General features: G+C 38.9%; 1 protein-coding gene across 2 annotated transcripts in view; it reads right to left on the reverse strand.

Moving 5' to 3' along the window:
- Positions 1-19,264, reverse strand: part of LOC139708607 (secretory carrier-associated membrane protein 1-like) — a 43,826-nt gene that overhangs the window by 11,613 nt on the left and 12,949 nt on the right. For both annotated transcript variants that reach the window (XM_071620551.1, XM_071620550.1), the window contains exons 2-5: positions 10,714-10,794; positions 8,857-8,979; positions 6,661-6,769; positions 2,441-2,569 (exon numbers count right to left, since the gene is read on the reverse strand). In XM_071620551.1, the coding sequence (XP_071476652.1) occupies positions 2,441-2,569; positions 6,661-6,769; positions 8,857-8,979; positions 10,714-10,794 (442 nt within the window). The remainder of the gene's footprint in view (positions 1-2,440; positions 2,570-6,660; positions 6,770-8,856; positions 8,980-10,713; positions 10,795-19,264) is intronic.

Here is a 19,264-nt window from a genome sequence, read left to right on the forward strand (position 1 = left end):
AGGTTAGCGTGCCTGGCCAGTGACGGGGCATTAATCCGCACATTACTTGAATATGAGACCGTTCTGAAGCAAATAATTTTCACACAACAGTAGATTATAATGTACTCTTAAATGAATCCCACAAGGATAGGAACAATCATCCCTCAGCATTCCCACTGATTCCCACTGATCTGTTACTAGCCATCCCCTTTAAAGATAATATAAAGTTTTGGTACCTCAAAAGTTTCCCTGAATTTCCTTGTCTTAGTTTGTGTTTCAGGTTAAAGTACCTTTCATATAACTAACACTGCGAGACTTACTCGCCCCAAAGTGCTCTCATGTCTTAGTAATCATGCAATAATGGTTTCATACCAGAGCCGCCGCCGTACGGCGTCGATAATTGCATGATAACTGCGACCAGCAGCGTGCAGCCCCATACGCATAGCTAAATGGGGCTTCGCATTGTAGCTTACAGGATCATGACAGATTTAGTACCGCGGGTAAATATCAACTTAAAATCCAGAAATTTCTTCAATTTGAAGACTTACCAGTAAGTTGAAGTATTTAAAACAGGCTTCGGGCAATGTTTGGTTTTGCCAATAGTCCCTTTCTGTTCGAATAAATGACTGAATGTGACTCGGTCGAGAGGACCTTGGGAGAGCTACACTGAATTGACGGCCAGCGCATGCGCACACACACATCTTATCCGTTCATGGATTTGAAATTTGTTCGCATGTTATGTGTGTGTATGCGCTGGCCGTAGTAATCAGTGTATGTAGCTCTCCCAAGGTCCTCTCGACCTAGTCACATTCAGTCATCAATTCAAACAGAAAGGGACTATTGGCAGAACCAAACGTTACCCGAAGCCTGTTTTCAATACTTCAACTTAAATAGTAAGTCTTCAAATTGAAGAATTTTTTGGATTTTAAGTTGATATTTACCCGCGATACTAAATCTGTCATGATCCTGAATGCTACAATGCGAAGCCCCATTACGCTATGCGTATGGGGCTGCTGGTCGCTATGCGTATGGGGCTGCTGGTCGCAGTTCATTGCATGATTACTAAGAAATGACAGCACTTTGGGGCGAGTAAGTCTCACAGTGTTAGTTATGAAAGGTACTTTAACCTGAAACACGGAAATTCAGGGAAACTTTTGAGATACCAAAACTTTTTATTATCTTTAAACACAAAACACAGTTCTTTGAGGAACTCAAAATTCATCTTCCCCTCTTTGGGATTTCCTTGTAATACTTTGAAAGGATCTACCAAGAAAGTTGAAATCTGACTAAAATGATTTGCAGGGATGATGAGTAGTTGTGAAGTATTTCGACATCAAAAGTGTGAAATGATTTCGATTGTCATCCATGATTTTAATTCCAGCTTCCCATTCAGTAGCGGGTAGGCAAAATGTTGCATGATGATCGATCATGCCCTAGCAATCATATTTGAGTTTCCTAACAAGCTGAGAGCACTTCATTCTCAAGAGGAAGATCATTGGGTTGCTACCACCCAATTTGTTGATTACCGTTAGTTAATTACACAACATCAAATAGGGACCATAAGCGGACATGCTCTCAGATTGCTATACTGTCTGCATACCATTTTGGCTAATATTTCACATTTTACTTTGGAGTCTTGAAAACTCAAATGAAGAGCATTTTACAGACTGAATTCCCCCTTTGCCCCTCCTATTAAAGAAAGAAAGAAAGAAACAAACAAACAAACAAACAAAAACTCAAAGAGTTTCACTCCAGCGAATCATGTACAAAATGGCCAGAGGAGTCTTCGAGGAGTCTCAAAGTCCACAGATAACCTTTAAAGGGGAAATCCAGTCTACATATAAGTTAGTCTGATAAAAAAAAAAGAGTAAAATTTTACGAGTTCAATGGTAAAAATTTGAAAAATAAGGAAGTTTTGGAATTTTGAAGTTTTGACAATTTCTCCAAAGCAGTTCTTGTACAGTGGGTATGAATACGCAAATGACTGAGCTAACCATGTCATACCCTCACAATTTTGCATTGATCGTGTACAAAAAAATGACGAAAATTCAATGTTTCCGTCATTGAAGTCTGAAACATGATGCTATTCCTGGTTGAATAACTTCAGAATAGTGATCAGTTAGATATATGAGGATTTGAGCCTCAGGCATAATTGCGTTTGAATGAAAAACAGGATATTTCAAAATTTCATGTACAAACTATATGGTAAGTTGTGAGGGAATGACATGCTCACTTTTCCATTTGCATATTCATGTTGACTGTTCGAGAACTGTTTACCCCCAAAATAGCAAAACTTCAAAATGTCATAACTTTCTTATTTTTCATCCGATTTCGATCAAATTTATACCGTTGAACTCATAATATTCTACTCTTTCTTATCAGACTAACTTATATTTGGACTGGATTTCTCCTTTAACAGACTCCAACCCTGAAGAGGGTGAGACAGTAAAATGTGCCTCACCTATCCACAAGTAGTAGCCAAGCTTGACTGTCCTCTGGAACTCAAGGGGAATGTCGACGGCAAAGTCCTGGTAGAAGCACGGCTGCAGGGGAAACCACTTGGGCAGCGGTGGCCAGTTGTTTTCTCGGACTGTGAACAAGGAGGTAGAAGGATAACAAAGATTGTGATCATTGGAGTACATAACATATCTCCTTTTGACAGAATTTTGACAGATCGGATTGGTCTGGGGAATTACCCGCCTGCAGTATTCCCTATTTTCCCAACTTGATGTATACAGAATTTCTGTGTGTTCACAGACACTGAGCATGTAATATTTTGCTGTCTCTGTGGACGGTAAAAGCAATCATTACCTGACTGCATGAGTCACATTTTCTTTCATCAACATTTTTTTTCACAACATTTGTGCTCTTTGTAGCTACGTCTATCACTCCAATAGTATCAGAGCAATACTTTTAAAACTGGACAAACATACACATTATGGGTGTGCAATTCAGATGACAGAGAGAGCGTATCACCTAATAATGCCAACAACAATACAAATTTACCAATTTGAAGAAGAAAAAAAAAATCTTCTAAAATACAGTACCAATTTAAAGATCTAAATCGAATTTTGCAATTTCGAAGGCTTTTGATAAATCTGCAACTAAAAGAAATGACGGTATATGTGGCCAAAGGATGGTTGAAACAAAAGGACAATTTTAATCTACCTAATGAAATAATGCAATCAAAAATACAAACTAGAAAACCAGGGATCTCGCCAGCGTATATCACCCTTGTCGGCCCCGACAAGCGTGCGGTTTGAAGAAGCAATTGCCGACAAGGGTAAAACTTGCCGACAAGGGTAACACCACGCGTGAACTTGCCGACAAGGGTAACTTGCTTGACGAGCTAAGTTCGGACCAATTTCTCGCCTTTTTCAGTCTTTATTATCTGGCTAGAAAAGAAGCTAGATGTTGAAAGCAGCAGCAGTTTACATACTTATACAAGCGCAAAAATTTATCTACGCAGTCACCACACCGATCACAACAACGCGGCTCAACAGAGCGACGTACTAGCTGATACACACCACATCACACACTTGCTCACTCACATGCGCTCTGATTTGGGATCCACACACACATGCACAAGCACCCAGCCGGCCACTTACCAGCCGCCTGCTTGTACAACGGTACAGTGTATTGTGAGAGGGAGAGAGAGGACGGAAAGAGAGGGTCGGAGGCCGAAGGAGGCTGAGGAAGGCTGACACGTGCTCGCTTGTTGTCACGCTTGTTGTCGGGTTACGCAAAAACAAACGATATGAAATGCATGCCCCCCTCCGCCAAAGGTTGTATTTTTTTTGGCTGCTTTGGTTTGTTTGTTAATTTGTCTGCCTGTCTGTCTCTCTATTCGCAAAAATAAGTCAGAATTTGGGAACAGATTAGGATGAAATTTTCAGGAACAGTTACAGTTGGTTGGTAAAATGGCGCAAGGAACAGATGATTAAAGTTTGATAGTGAGCAGGATTTATAATACCACCGAAATTCACCGCCAGGATCCAGGATCTTTAGACTTTGTTTCGTATATTTGAAAGGATTCGTATCAATTCTTCAGGAAGCTGGCCATCGGCAATGACATAAAATTAGATGCGTTCAAAGCATTGCCGCAGAGAGAAAATTAACTCCATTTTTCGTTAAAAAAAAAGAAAAGAAAAAAGAACGTGCGATGGAGTAAGCAAATGCAAATTGTTATTTAGGTTTTGGTAGTTTCAGTGGGTTATTTTTTTTTTTAAATCTAAAAAGCCATGCGTTCCATTTTAGCCTTTTCAATTTCCATGGATTTGTAAACGTCATTCGTGAATATTCCATTTTCCTTTTCCGGGCCGAAATTTATAGTAATTCTGTCATGATGGTCTTTCAAGTTCAACGTACGTAATGCTCCACGTGCTTCTGGCTTGGTTTGTTAGAAGGTGGGTTAGGGGGCCTTCATGGGCAGAAAATAAATGGATGATCATTCATCAATATTCCCAGTTGGTGGAACATGCTATGTACACGCTGTTTACGACCACTGAAGCAAGGTGGCAGTACGCGTGACATTCTTTATCTGACACCTGGCTTTCGTGGAAATTTCATGGAAATTTCCACAAGCCATGATATCAAGTTTCCCCACTGCTTGAGGTCGTGCTTTTTTTTATTCTTCATTACGAACATCAATTTTTTCAACTTGAAAAGTGTAGATAATTTGCTTCGAGGACGTGTTTCTTTCTTCTTTTTTTTTTCTTTTTTTTTCATTGCAGCGTCGGTAACATTTTGTTTTGTTCATCGTCCGTGCATGGCAGGGGTTCATGGGAGGAGAACAATAGGAATGACTGGGGAGAAAATAAACTGAAAGAAGGAAGCATCTTTTGAGCGAGCTGTCTTTGTTTTTCTCTACACCAGCATCAGTTATCGCCACCAAGGTTCATTTTTTTTCGTTACTCCGACAGATTAATGATAAAATGATGCTAGATTCTTTATTCTGAAGGTTCGTTAATCCAAAAATGATTAAGAAAAATGTCCGTTCATTTCACGACGAAATCAGTTTTGTTATTTCGAACGTTCTGCCAGTGAAATTTCGGAATAAAACGACGGCACAAAACAGCGTGTTTTCGTACTCTAAGGGTCTGTTATTCCGACAGAAGTAGTTATGATGAAATAATAAATTGTAGATTCTGAGTATTCTGAAGGTTCGTTAACCAAAAATTGAATAAAGAAAAATGTCCGTAAATTTCAAAACGAAATCAGTGCGTCATTTCGAACGTTTTGCCAGTGAAATATGGAATAAAACAACTGCCCCCAAAAACAGTTGCACTTTTCTTACCCTTAGGGTTCGTTACTCCGACAGATTAATGATAAAATAATGCTATATTCCTTATTCTGAAGGTTCGTTAATCCAAAAATGATTTTAAAAAATGTCCGTTCATTTCACAACGAAATCAGTTTTGTTATTTCGAACGTTTCCGTCAGTGAAATTTCAGAATAAAACGACGGCCCCAAAACTGTTAGTTTTCTTTTACTCTGAAGGTTCGTTACTGCGAAAGAATAACGATAATACTTTAGATTCTTAATTCTGAACGATCGTTAATCGGAAAACGATAAAGAAGAAATGAAATCGGTTATAGTTTTCTTACCCTCAGGGTTCGTTACTCCGAAAGAATAATGGCAAAATAATACTCTACATTCTTAATTCTGAATGATCCTTAATAGAAAAATTATAAAGGAGAAAATATTCGTTTATATCCAAACGAAATCAGTTTTGTTATTTCGAATGTTCTTCCAGTATAATTTCGGAATACAACAACAGCCCCAAAACGGTGTTTTCTTATTCTGAAGGTTTGTTATTCTGAAACAATAACGATGATAGATGATAGATTCCTTTCTGAAGGTTCGTTGATCGGAAAATAATAAAGAAGAAATGCTTGTTAATCTTCGAACGAAATCAGTTTTATTTTGAACATTCATCTGTAGTACCGACCTTTGGTGTTGTTGTTGTTTTCGATTACAAACCTTCGAAGTACTCAGTATAGTAATGAATCGTTTCATTTTATGATTAAACAAACCTTCGGAATAATGACCATCATTACATTTAAAATTGTATGATATCTCTTTGATGTCACGGCCAAACTACCGCAGGATACCCAGAAAGGAAAGTGCAACGATGTCCCGAAAGTTCTCGATCGCTTCTCGCGCATCTGCATGCAATAGGCCTACCACGTGGTCGAGCAGACGGCGAGAAAGCAACACGGCGCGCGTTGTTGCGATGCAGAGGCGGCTAATTATTGCAACAGTGAAACAGGAAAGGCCTAAAAGAAATCGGAACCTCCACCATCGGCACCTACTTCTCTTTCATTTATTATTTAGGAACTGCCGCTAACAAAAGGTATGGAGTTTCTGCATTGTTTCTGTGAGAATATGCCCCTCACAACGTTCATTACATCTCCGTGAAAATGTCGCATTTAGTGGCATTTTAGCGGCAATTTATCTGTGTTGTATTGAGCATTAGCGAAGGCTTCCGCGCTTCGCGCGGGAGGGGGAACGCTGTAACCCCCCTCCCGTACCCACCCCCAGAACAGCGCGCATAAATGCCGACAAGCGTGAAGAAATTCCTGGCGAGAACCCTGAAAACTAAAAAAAAATCACAGAAATGTGGTTTCTACAACTTGATTGGCAAAGAATAACCACCACCACTTTCAGTCAGGTGCTCACTATTATACTGTGCATTCCTCATCTGCTGTTCCCTCCTTTGGAGCTCAGCTGCCTTCCTTTCCAACTCCTCCTGCCGCCTCTGTAGCTCCGCCTGCCCCTCCGTCACCGCCTGCACGTTGAGGGAAGAAGAGGAAGATATCAATGCATCAAGCATTGGCAGACGGCAGTTACCGTGGTAACCGAACGTCACACCAGACTTGGGAGGTGGTGGTCTCATGTGCAAATCATTGTCACAGAGGTGAGGGGAAAAAATGAAGAGGGGAAGGTAAAAAAAGGGGAGACAAGGAACTCTGGGGAAAGATGAAAGAGAAAGGGGGCGGGTGAGATGGAGTGTCGATTTGGAGGAGAGAGGTAAAGATGATGAAGAAATGGGGCAGGTAAAAGAAGACAAGAGATCCAGGGGTCTCGTGCTCACCTGCGTATTACAAGTTCACCTTCCACGCATTCTTGCAGACTCTTTTAATACTTTAAAGATCCCATAATGGCCCTGGGGGTGGGTTGGGCCCCCCTAGGCCCCCAGGTGGGGTATGGTGCCCATTTGAAGGAATTGAGATCTTATCCCCCTAGAGATGCTACATGTACCTGCCAAGTTTGGTGAAAATTCACTGTGGGGTTTTCAAGAAGAAGATGAAAATGTACACTTTAGGCTCCCATTAGGACCCTCTCATCCACACCCCTGGGTCCCAAGGGGGGCACCCCTGATTCCATCATGAACAAATTTGAAACTTCAGTCATTAATGTACAACACAGTTGCAATTCATGGTACTAATTTTATAGCTCTATCAATTCTGGTTCTGAGAAGAAGATTTTAGAAGATTCCTCCTCGGCCCCAACAGGTGGGGCATGGTACCCGTTTGAACAAATTGAGATCCTATCCCCCTAGGGATGATACATGTACCTGCCAAGTTTGGTAAAAACTGGTCATGGGGGTCTTCAAGAAGGAGATAAAAATGTGAAAAGTTTACGCACCATGCACGTCGCATGCCGGATGCCGGCCGAAGAGCGATCGCAATAGCTCACTTGAGCCTTCGGCTCAGGTGAGCTTAAAAACAGGATGGAGATGAAGCAAAAGAAACAGGAAGAGAGAAAGGGCAGCAACGGGGAGAGAGGAGGTGGTGCAAAAGACAAGATGAAGAGAAGGGGGAAGAGACACAGAGGGAAGAGGTGGGGGGGGTAGTACAAAAAGGGAACTCCTTGCAGTTATGGGTGATGACTCACTGTGACAGTAGTCATCTTCTTCAGTCAACAGGCAACGCTGATGAGCATAGGATGACATCACATAAACCACTTCAGTCACTAACTTGGGAGTTTTAATTAGAAATTAAAAGATGTGAATACTAGTGCCCTAAAATGACTCACAGTACAGCACCAGATGAAATGTTTCTTCCACACATGTGTTGAAATACGGAGTTAAAAGGGTACAAATAGGAAACCAGTAGTCGAAAAGAACTCTTTAAAGGACAAGTTCACCTTCATAAACATAAGGATTGAGAGAATGCGGCAATATTAGTAGAACACATCAGTGAAAGTTTGAGGAAAATTGGACAATCGATGCAAAAGTTATGCATTTTTAAAATTTTTGTGTTGGAACCGCTGGATGAGGAGACTACTACAGCTTGTGAGTCATATGCGTACAACAGTATGAAGAAAATGTAAAGGAAACTCAACATATTTTCACTTTTTTCGCATAATAAAGGAGCACTTGACCTGCCTCTTTCTAAAGGCAGGGGGAATAATATTACCCCTAACATATGTCGGTAACGAGTCTAGGGAATGTGTACTTTTTTTCAAAAGATGACATTTTGTGAAATTCTCTTTATATTTTCCTTATATTGTTGTACGCATGTGACATCTAAGTTATTCATGCACTGCAGTAGTCTTCTCATCCAGCGGTTACTGCACAAAAACTTCAAAAATTCATAACTTTTGAACGGATTGTCCGATTTTCCTCAAACTTTCAATGATGTGTTCTACTAATATAGCTACATTCTCTCAATCCTTATGTTTATGAAGGTGAACTTGTCCTTTAAAGGCAAGAGAGTGCTCATAGTGCCACTGTCAACCTTCATCACTTCAGGAACTCTGTAACAACCTTTGCAAAGAACTTGTTAATGCAACATTACAGGGGTATACTCCCTCCCCTTTTGTCTCCGTCAGAAAAATTCCTATTCCACCTCAATGTCAGCGGATACTCACTGGTTGCGCAGCTGACTGTGTGTAGGCCGGAGGGAGCTCTGAAGTGGGCGCCATGACAGCGGGCTGTGATTGGGGCTTGACCGGTGGAGGAATCACGGGGGTGGTCATGCTCCCCGGGGCTGCCTGTACATCCACCAAAGGCAGCATCAGACAAAAAAAGAAAAAAAAAAGAGCAAACAAAGTTGTTAGGGTCCACAAAAAGCACATATATGGCATGTTGTTATTAAAGGGGATGGGGGGGGGGGGTGTGAGGACAACTAAAGAGCACATTAATGTTATCAAAGCATGTTTCTGCAAACAGCAACATGTACACACATTCCAGCACACATTGAAGGTTGAATGCAAAATTAGGTCATTACCTCAAAAAAGCTGCTGGTACAATGTATATAAGTACCACCGAGAAGTGAAGACCGGTTATATTTGCACACATAATCTGTATGTAAATGTAAAAGTACCCTTCCCCTCGCATTGATTGATATTCCCATAAATGGTCAAGGGGAAGTGTGGTTTTTGTTGTTGTTTTTTTCTGGCATACAGTTCTAAAGTTTTTGAGCATTACAATTTCTCTACATAATTTCATTTGATGACAAAAAAAAAATTCTAAAAACAGTGATTGAAGATAATACTTGCAACACAGACCAACAATAATGTTTAAATAACAAAAATTAAAAAGAAATGCATATTTGGTACCTATAAATGTGAGATCATAACAAGAAGAATTTATGCAGATTGTATTCAAAGCTAAAACATAGTTCTCGGAAGAGCTAAAACTTTATTTTCCAACATTTGGTTCTTGCTTGCAATACATCAAAAGGGTCTATAAAAAAAAAACCAATACCTGGCTGATGCAATTTGTCTGGATGATGAGTTGTTTGAAGTATTTTGTGACCAAAAGTGGGGAATAATTTAGATCATAGTACACAACTTTTTATTCCAGAAGGGCCATCCCCATTCAGTAGCGTGGGGAGGTAGAATGATACGTGATTATCCATCTTGCCCTTGTAATCGCATGTGATTTCCTCTAGTGGGGAAGATCAATGGGTACTGCTGTGGCCTGATATGTCAATTATTGACAATTGAGAACGAGAACTATGTTTTTGCTTTAACTGCACATATAGTTATGTTTCAATCCTTGTGAAAAACATGTAAGCAAAAGCATTAGAAATCATTTATTCCCCCCCCCCCAAGAAAAAAAGAAACCATGAAATAAACATTCCAAAATTATCATAGTTGAACTTATTGAGTCATTTTCCAATTTTTTAATTTTACTCTCTTTTTTTTCTGCAAAGTGTCATAGAGGGTCAAAAGAATGAATTCAACCAAAGATTTCTTGCAACAATGACATTGGAATAAAAACATCAACTTTACAGAGCTCTCTCAACTTTTATTGTACATTGTACTGTACCTCAAGTATTCAAACTTCCCTTCAAAAAGCAGAGAGGAAGTTGCTTTTGCTTGAAGTATGTTTGTATTCACAAAAATTGAAAGGAAAGTGGACAAGAATTTCCTTCCAGGGTGAGAGAAAGACAATCAGAAAGTGACAAATTCCACAAACATTTCTAGATATGTCACTGTCTGATGAACAGTCAGTAACACAAAACATGTAAAATCCCTGCCATGTCAGGAATCATCTCAAGATCTACAATGTACAATGTACATATTTCACATTCCAGAGAGTTAAGAATTCTGGGTTACAATGTAAAAGTTCAGTATAGAGTCCATTGACAGAGACTTTTTCCCTTTGCACTGACTACCATTTTGTTGTGACTGAAAGCCATGAATTTTACAAGCTCTAGTGTGTAAGAAGGACTGATAAAAAGAATGGCACTAAAGAAAGAAATGAAATGAAAATATCACCTGTTTGTTTGTAGCTTCAAAGGGATTGTACTCTTCCAGACCACCGTGTGAATTAGCCGTTGCCTCGGTAACGGAGGGATCCTGGAAGATATGAAATATAATACCAAGATCAATAACAAATAACCAGAAAACAAGACAATGCAAATATGTGGAAACTGCATCCAATTACTAGGGCTAATTTGAGTGACCCTCCCTTAAACATTATACATACAGATATATATATCTACTTAAAATCTATTGTCTAATTTTCACAGGGTAGCCCTTTCAGTTTAATAGAGAACTCAAAAGGGGCCCTACATATTCCAAGAATAACTCAAAATACATACAAAGTTACATACAAAAACAAAGTATAAATGAAAATAATGCATAACAACAAACCGAATATAAGATTCAAATTATATATTAAAAAAACACAAACAAAATTACAGGGATGACAGTACATTTTTACATAAAATCTTTGTATTCTTTCAAAATGTTCAAGTGCATCATTTTTGTGCTAGTTCAGGGAGAGTGAACTTACACTAACATGTCTTTACCACAGAAGTACTTCACAATCACAGCAACATAAAATAATCTACTTGTACAAAGCAAATACTAGGTAAATGCATGATAAATCCTTTTGAAGGTTATTCTAAATAAACAGTAAAAAACAATACAATGTAGTTTAAAGAGAACATTTTCTCAAACACAACACATACAGTACATACAAACTAGTTTTGTAATTCATACTTGCCCACTGGAAGAGATGTTGATATTATATTGGCATTCATTATCACCATCACCACCATAATCTTCATATCATCATTGTCATCATTATTTTCATCATCATCATCATTATCATCATCATCATCATCATCATCATCATCATCATCATCATCACCATCATCACAACCCCTTCCATCTACTGTACCTTACAATTTCATAAATGATATACCAAGCAATAAATATTTTGCAACTATGGGTGGTTTAATCAACTAAGTGCATGCCATTAAAAGGTATAGAATGTTTATCATGTGGTTTGCCATTTTCTGTTTTTCCTCATGAACCAGTCTTGTCAGTCTGCTTATTTAAAATACAAAATGGCCCTGGAGTCTGTGTATCACATGGACAGACAAATATAGAAGCTTTTTCTTTTAATGCACCGAGGTCACCTTGACAAAAGTGCAGTGTAATTAGATTTTTTTTTTTTCTTGATGCTTGACTGAAATCTCCTGTGGCATTAGCTTTTAAAACATCAAGAAAACAGCCATGTTATGCACTTGGTGGCATGGCTACCTATCCTATTTGTTTGTTTTGTTGTTTTTGCCAAACCGTATGATGTTTTCTTTATACCTGAGTGTGATTGTGTTTGTGTGTAAGTGTGTTTGTGTGTTTGTGTGTTTGTCACTCCCTCCCCGAATCTCTTAACTCCCATCCGGATGTCTACCCAACTCCGCTGCAAATTGCACGCGTGTGATGAGAATTTGGCAGACGCGACATGCCGAAATCCATTTCCCCCAACGACGTCTTAATTTGGGCAATAATGCACATTGCCAGGCTGCAATCTGTACCCCTCCCCCTCCCCCCCCCCCCCACCCCTGGATCCCCCACTCCTGCCCCACCCCACTCCCATCCCTCAGGACCCATTAATGCTGTTCAAAAGAAAACCCAGAATGTGTTGATGAGGGAAGACGATTACGTGCACATGCAAGATGAGCTCTGCCAATCCTTGGTACAAATGTAATTCACCGTCTCCGTAAGTATGCAAATGCTATGTAGATAATCATCCTATTCCGGTAATAGACACCCATGTTTCCATGGAAACCGTCGTCCAGGAAAACAGTGGAGGGTAGGTGTTATTTGACAATTTACAGTGGTCGTGTCCATTACAGCCCCTGTGGAGACTTGGCAAACTGGCAGAGAAAGAGAGAGGTTTCTATTTTAATCTCACTTCACAGAAGCAACAAGCAGTATCATAACAGCTACTGTGTAGCTCAAACAAGAGAAAAACAAACATTTTGGTGATTATGAGACTGGGAATCCTGTTTATGATGGAAAGAGGCAAAAAGTAACATGTTGCCCATCACGCATGGAAAGAAATTTTAATATTGCTACATGTACCTTTGTTTATGGTACCAGTTTACAAAGTCTCCATTACTCTCAAGTAGTTCACTTTATGTAATCCTAAATGCACTCATACTGTATTTTAATACACAGATTTTTATTTATTTATTTATTTATTTTACCTCTCTCCAATTTTACAACCCCTTCAGACCAGAATGAAGTCTGGTTTTTAAAAATATAATTCAATTACTGAAGCTAGATTGTAGACTGTTGCCTTATACCAGGGCCTACATGTATCTTTAACAGTAAGGCCCTTTGCCTTTACAGGTTTTACATTGTATATGACAGAAAATTATTTTTATCCCAGTTCCCAGTACAGCAAAAATAGCATGGTACCTGCAGACACCAGCATGCAAGCAGTACATGTGTACATCTGTCAGAAATGGTCCTAATCATTCATTCAGGCTGAAATGAGTTAGAACGGCTTATCGCCCAGGACTGCCTTTAACCTCCTGACGCTGTGCACCATTGATAATGTCATCAAATGATAGATGAACTGTCCATCAGAGCAGGAAAACAACATTCTTTATTACCCTACAGCCTACACTACATTACAGTCCAGGGGGAGTTCTGTTGCAGAAATTATCATCTTAATCATTGAATTTAAAAGCTCTCAATTTCACTGCATATTGCAACTTGATGGACAGAGAGACCATGTGGAATTGGTTTTAATAATTTCATGACGTTTGCACCAAATCAGCAAAGAAATTTACAAAAATTTACCCATTTGAGAGAAGGGCAGGAAGTTTATCTTCTGTATTAAATGTGTTGCATATTCTAAGAATGGTCTGAATTGAATATTAAATTAAAAGGTTCTGAACTTTTGCAACTGAAACAAATATTTCATGAACAACAAAGCCTCAAATGATTGTGGAGAGATTTTTTGTTTGTGTACCTCAGGAAGCAAAACAATGAAGAGTTACTGTACTACATACTTTGCCTCAACAGTGTCTAGTCTAAACTACATGTACAAGATACGTACAGTATGGGCAGATGTGACTCCAAATAGATTCAATGAGGGGTGCAGCCTAGTTCGAGTGAACAGTACTTTTGAAGGAATCGATGCCCATAGTTATAACCAGACACTAGAAAATGTAATATTTGTTTTATATGTTGATAAAAATTCATATAAAAGAAAAAAAAAATATATAGGGGGCATTCATGTGATGGAAGCGATTTTGTGGCAGGACCTCGCAGTGACAGTATGAAGCACGGCGCAATGTCACAATTGCTCTGCGACATTTCACAAAGTAACAATTTACAAATCATCCCACGATGTCAAAATTGCTTTGTAATGTCACAATTGCTGTGGGAGAGAACTCTATTGCGATGACATCATCATTTCTCCTAATTTACGAATGGTGACCAATATCACAGCTCTGTGAAAGCATCTATTCAAAATTCCATTACTTGCTTTATAATATTTCATATTTAATTTTCATGAAACTTATGTTGTTCTCTTCATAGCATTTTACTCTAGGCTTTAAAGTCAATGTACCATATATTGCATTTGCTGAGGTACAATTCCATTTCCAATGGAAAAAAAAGGAATGTTGAAAAGGGGATGAAGCTTTTACACGGTCATATGGAAAATTGATTTAAAACTCAATGATTTTCATGTAATCATCTAATATTCATGTGGCACTAAATCCATTTTACAATTCTTGACATTAAAACTAATTTAAAAAAAAAACTATTTGAGTACTCTTACTTCAGTGTCATTTGCTCTTTATAATATACATGTAAGCATTTCACACCAATGTCCACAGGTGAACACAGCTGTAGAGCCAGGGACACTTGCTGACAGTGTAAAAGTAGCGAGAAAGAAAGTGAATTAACACATAATTCATACAAGCAATTATCCAACCTTCTATACACTGCGAAATGGAAAGTCTTTGATGAAGAACAAATCTGACGGATTAAGAAACTAGCTTGGACTTTTAAAGGTTGCAACCTCTGATTTTAGGTTGGGTTTCCCCTTTTCGCTCGAATTATTTCCTTATTTCCCCTATTTTTTTCCCCAAATGGGGACCAAAAAGAGGGCATGAGGCTTTAAACAATTGACGTTTACAACAACAAAAATACAGTAAAGATTGAGTGCCACTGCACTCTTAATTTCTGCAATCCATTTGTGCCCAAAGCTTAATATTCAATAGGGTGTGCAAAGTATATGTAAGCTTTTAAATAATGTAACTACAATGTATTGTACAATATTCTCCTGTATATCTTCTTGTTATCAAATGGACTGATGATTATGGTTAAGGGTAGAAGGGTGTTGGCTATAGCATAAACCTGGAGAATACAAATGTATGAATAGAGAACTCATAAATCAAATCCTGCAGTATCCACACAGAATGCACTATTTGTGTTGACATAATGATTCAACACCCACCCATGCCATTTCTTAACCCAGCACGACCACAATGAATGTTGCAGTACACATGAAAAGGCAGAGAAGCATGTGTGTAGCCCGTACGGACATCAAAGTGATATCAAAATTGGATTGCCTTAATATGCTACTTGACACACACATTATTCACTCTGATAATCCATTCCCCTCCATCTTGCCACGCATGACTACAGCGTACAGTACATCACAAATATGAGTGCATTTGGATATTTACTCAGTGTTCAAAATCAACATCGGCCCAAAGGCCAGCGACTGTTACATGCGAGATATGGCATGATTTGCGGGACTATTCTACGCTAGATAACCATTTGGAAGGAAAATATGTCTTGCTTAATAATTCAATAGTTAAAAAGACAGGGCTAGTTATGGGCTCTGTACACATCTTAGAGGGCCCATAAAATAATTGGTAATTCCTATTTCGACAAACTTGATGGAATTCAGAGAGTGAAGGCAAATATTGAAGACACACATGTTTAATACCATGGTGTTTTCTCAGCACCTAAACAGATCTCCCGTTATTTAATAGCAGAGTGGAATAGTGTGACTCATATTCCATCGCTTGCGAAATCTTGTTCAATTGCACATGTGAAGACCATGCACAACGTATACACTATTTGTGTTATACATGTACAACACCTTGGACGTCAACAACTTGAAATTCTTGAACATACAGGGTGTAGTACAGAAAGGGAACCATTTTTCATGAAAGGGAAATGGTTGTGCATTGTCTAGTGGCACAATCGAATGCGAAAGTAATCAGTTGATTATGGTTGAAATTATGGACAGAAAATGAGCAAATGAGTGTGTGCTTGTACAGCTGTAACTGATTGAGTGCGTGTGACATATGTACACAATTTTGTGACATCAGAGGTATTCAACAGAGCAAAACCGTGAGTTGATTATCGCGTATCACAGGAGAGATTTAATGTGAATGGGTGACGTCGGTTTGGAATATCCAAAACTGATTGGCAAAAAATTGCATACTCACTATCGACAGCATACAATGTACAATGGTACTTTTAACTGCATGTCACCTGATGAGCATTCAACCAATCAAATAGTTTGAATTTTTGTTGGTGATTTATAAATGGCAATACTGCTATCACAGAATGTAACTTCCTCATGCTTGCATGTTCCAGAGAACCGGCAGTATTTTCAGCTTTATATTTTCAATTTTCAGTAAGACTTTTTTTTCTTCTTTTTTTATACCGCATCTAAAAAATCATTATGGAATCTTATTGTATGCATCCAGAGACAGGATTCTGAGAGTGAATTTGGTAGGTTTAGAATCCAGAATGATTTTTTTTTCTTGTCTTTTCCATTACACAAACTTGTGTTGACTACAGCTCGAAACTGAAGTTGCTCAGTGAATAGTCTATGATTATATAAAAATGTTAAAAGCTTTTTTCACAATCTAAACATAGTTCTCAAATTTGTGAAAGTATTGTAATCAACCAATTCTGCACAGGTTCTGAATTCAATGAAAAAAAAAAGATAAAAGCCTACAATATAATTGTGCAGTCAAGCCAAAAGCACCATAGCTTGTGTCTATCGGTGCATGTTTCAGAATAGCCAATCTAACTTGTCATTTTGGTCAGCAATGCGCCATGGTGCCTTATGCTGCTCAGTGGGTCCTCCATGCTTGCTATGGTATACTCACTGTGTGTACTTTGTGAACTTACAAGCTATTCATACTATTTGAAAGGGAATTTGTCATGCTAATGGAGTCATTACAGCTAGCATGTTCAACATTTTGTGTGAATAATGGCTTTTGTACAATTCCTATCAATGCAAGGAAAACAATTTCCCCGCTGAATCAAGTTATGAAAAATTTGCCCCTGCACCAAGAATTGAAAAATCACCTGTTGAAAAATGACCTTGTAAGTTTGTAATGATCATTTGATAATACAAAATTATATTAAAAAACTTGGGGTTTAACTGTATTAAAATCAAATTCACTATTAAAGTTACATTAATCACTTCTGATCATCTATAAAAATCACCGTGAACAGTACATTGCACTGTATTCACAATCATATCACCCGCCACATAATTCCTTCTGATGTCAAGATATCATCACACATATCATTACTGCCTTCTCTTCCACAGGGGTGCTTTTCAGGACTACTCTGGAACTAATACGCTTTCCTCTGTCACAACTCTGTCCACACTTTAATAGAACACTCCCCCCCCCCCTTACATTTCTTTCTTCTTTTTTTTTTTTTTTGTGATTCCGCATTCCATAGTCTGTGTTTGACACATATTGTTCATCGGCTTCATTCTCTCGCTTTGTTACATTAAAACAAACATCGTTGGAAAATTCACATTTTCATATTTTCATCACTTCTCTCTCTCTCTCTTCTCCACGTTTTTCAATCCTTCTCCCTCCCCCGTCTCCTCCCTCCTTTCTAGCTTATCTTCCTCCTCCCTCTGATTGCCAAATCCCTGATTCTCACTCTATCCTTCCTTGCAAAACATCTTTCCTGACCCTTGTATCTCCTATCCCCCATCCCCATTAAGGACAAACTGATTTTGCTATAACATGCATTTTCCATAGACACCTGCCAGAGTATTCTTGGGACTGGTCTTCAACAGGTTAACAGTGCAACATCAACTTCCAGCTCACTGCTGCCCTTCAACTGTCACCATCTGCCTTCCTTACACACTCCCTACAGTGTATGTTGCTTCCCTCTTCACCCTCTTCACTCTCCTCTTTCTAGGGTCTTCTTTCGCAAAACAGTCCTTTCAAGGACTACATGGTCGGTGTTACCGCAAACATCTCTTCCTCAAGTCATACATGTTGTCATGGAATGTTTACAACCTGATAGTCACGGAGGTCTACTAATACCCGTAAGTCCAATTCTAATCCAGTATATTAAATGGCATCAACACAAGAGATGAAGATATGAAGAAAACTTACGAGAAAGTGTGATCCAATCATCATGAAATGAACTCGGGAGCTATCACAGGCATAAAAATGCACTAGGCCACTGAGAAGGGTATTGTACAATGCATGAACGTCATAAGAAGCAATGAGCTACAGAGGCAGTGTGTCCATTACACACATTGTATCCAACATGTTTTTATCACCAATGATGATGTGATGACAATATGATCAGAATTTCTTTCGGTAGATCACGAGCAAATAGTGCCCTGTTTTATGCAGAGGCCGGCCACTGACGTTGAACAACACACCACGCATCAGTATCCCAATGCTCCCCCCATAACATTCATCAAGGTATGGCAGTAGTACAGCAGAATAACACAGTCGTCAGAGGGTGTGTGCCAGCATTGGATTAAAATGCAGGATCTTGACAGATGTTCATCAGCAGGGCAATGAGCGCACTGCGGTGGGTACAGTAGATGGCAGGTGTGTGTATGTGGCAGAGAGGAGAGAGAGAGAAAGTGGCGGCAGTGTGTTGCGCATTAAATCTCCCGAGAGCCCCATTGGATGACGCTATTGTAATATCATTTTGTACAGCATGCATTGGCTCCCGCCCGCCAGTACACCGTACACTCTCTCTCTCTCGTCGAGCAGTCTCCACGACAATACAAGTGGTGTACATAACAATAATGCCTTCACACAGCACACAGGAGAATACCAGCAAAATATTGCTGAATTCCTTTAGATCACATGTCATCAGTGTATAAATTGTATTCTAATGCTATGCAGATACGCATTTGAAATCCTGCTTACACATCCTATTGTACATTTAACCTCCATAACTTGTAGCACACCAGTGTATCCTTGTGTTAGACCCCTCAATAGTCATTGTACATATACATGTAGCTATAAATGTAGAGTAAACAGTGTAGATATTTGTGCTGATTTTGTGCCGGCACCATTAAATTTTATACAGATAATGGCACTATGTGTACTGTTTATAAATGCTATTCATCATTGTCACCATCATCATCATTTTTTTTCCCTCATACTTTCACTGACGTATTTTGCTGATCTTCCTTTAATCTAAAAATCTAATCTGGAAAATGCTCTCTCTGAAAGAGCCAACTATCGGATGAGTCTTTTTCCCTCTC

This window comes from Diadema antillarum, unplaced genomic scaffold, assembly GCF_040938485.1.
Source record: "Diadema antillarum isolate AM-2024a unplaced genomic scaffold, OU_Dant_1.0 seq00001354_RagTag, whole genome shotgun sequence".
NCBI classification, from domain to species: Eukaryota; Metazoa; Echinodermata; class Echinoidea; order Diadematoida; family Diadematidae; genus Diadema; species Diadema antillarum.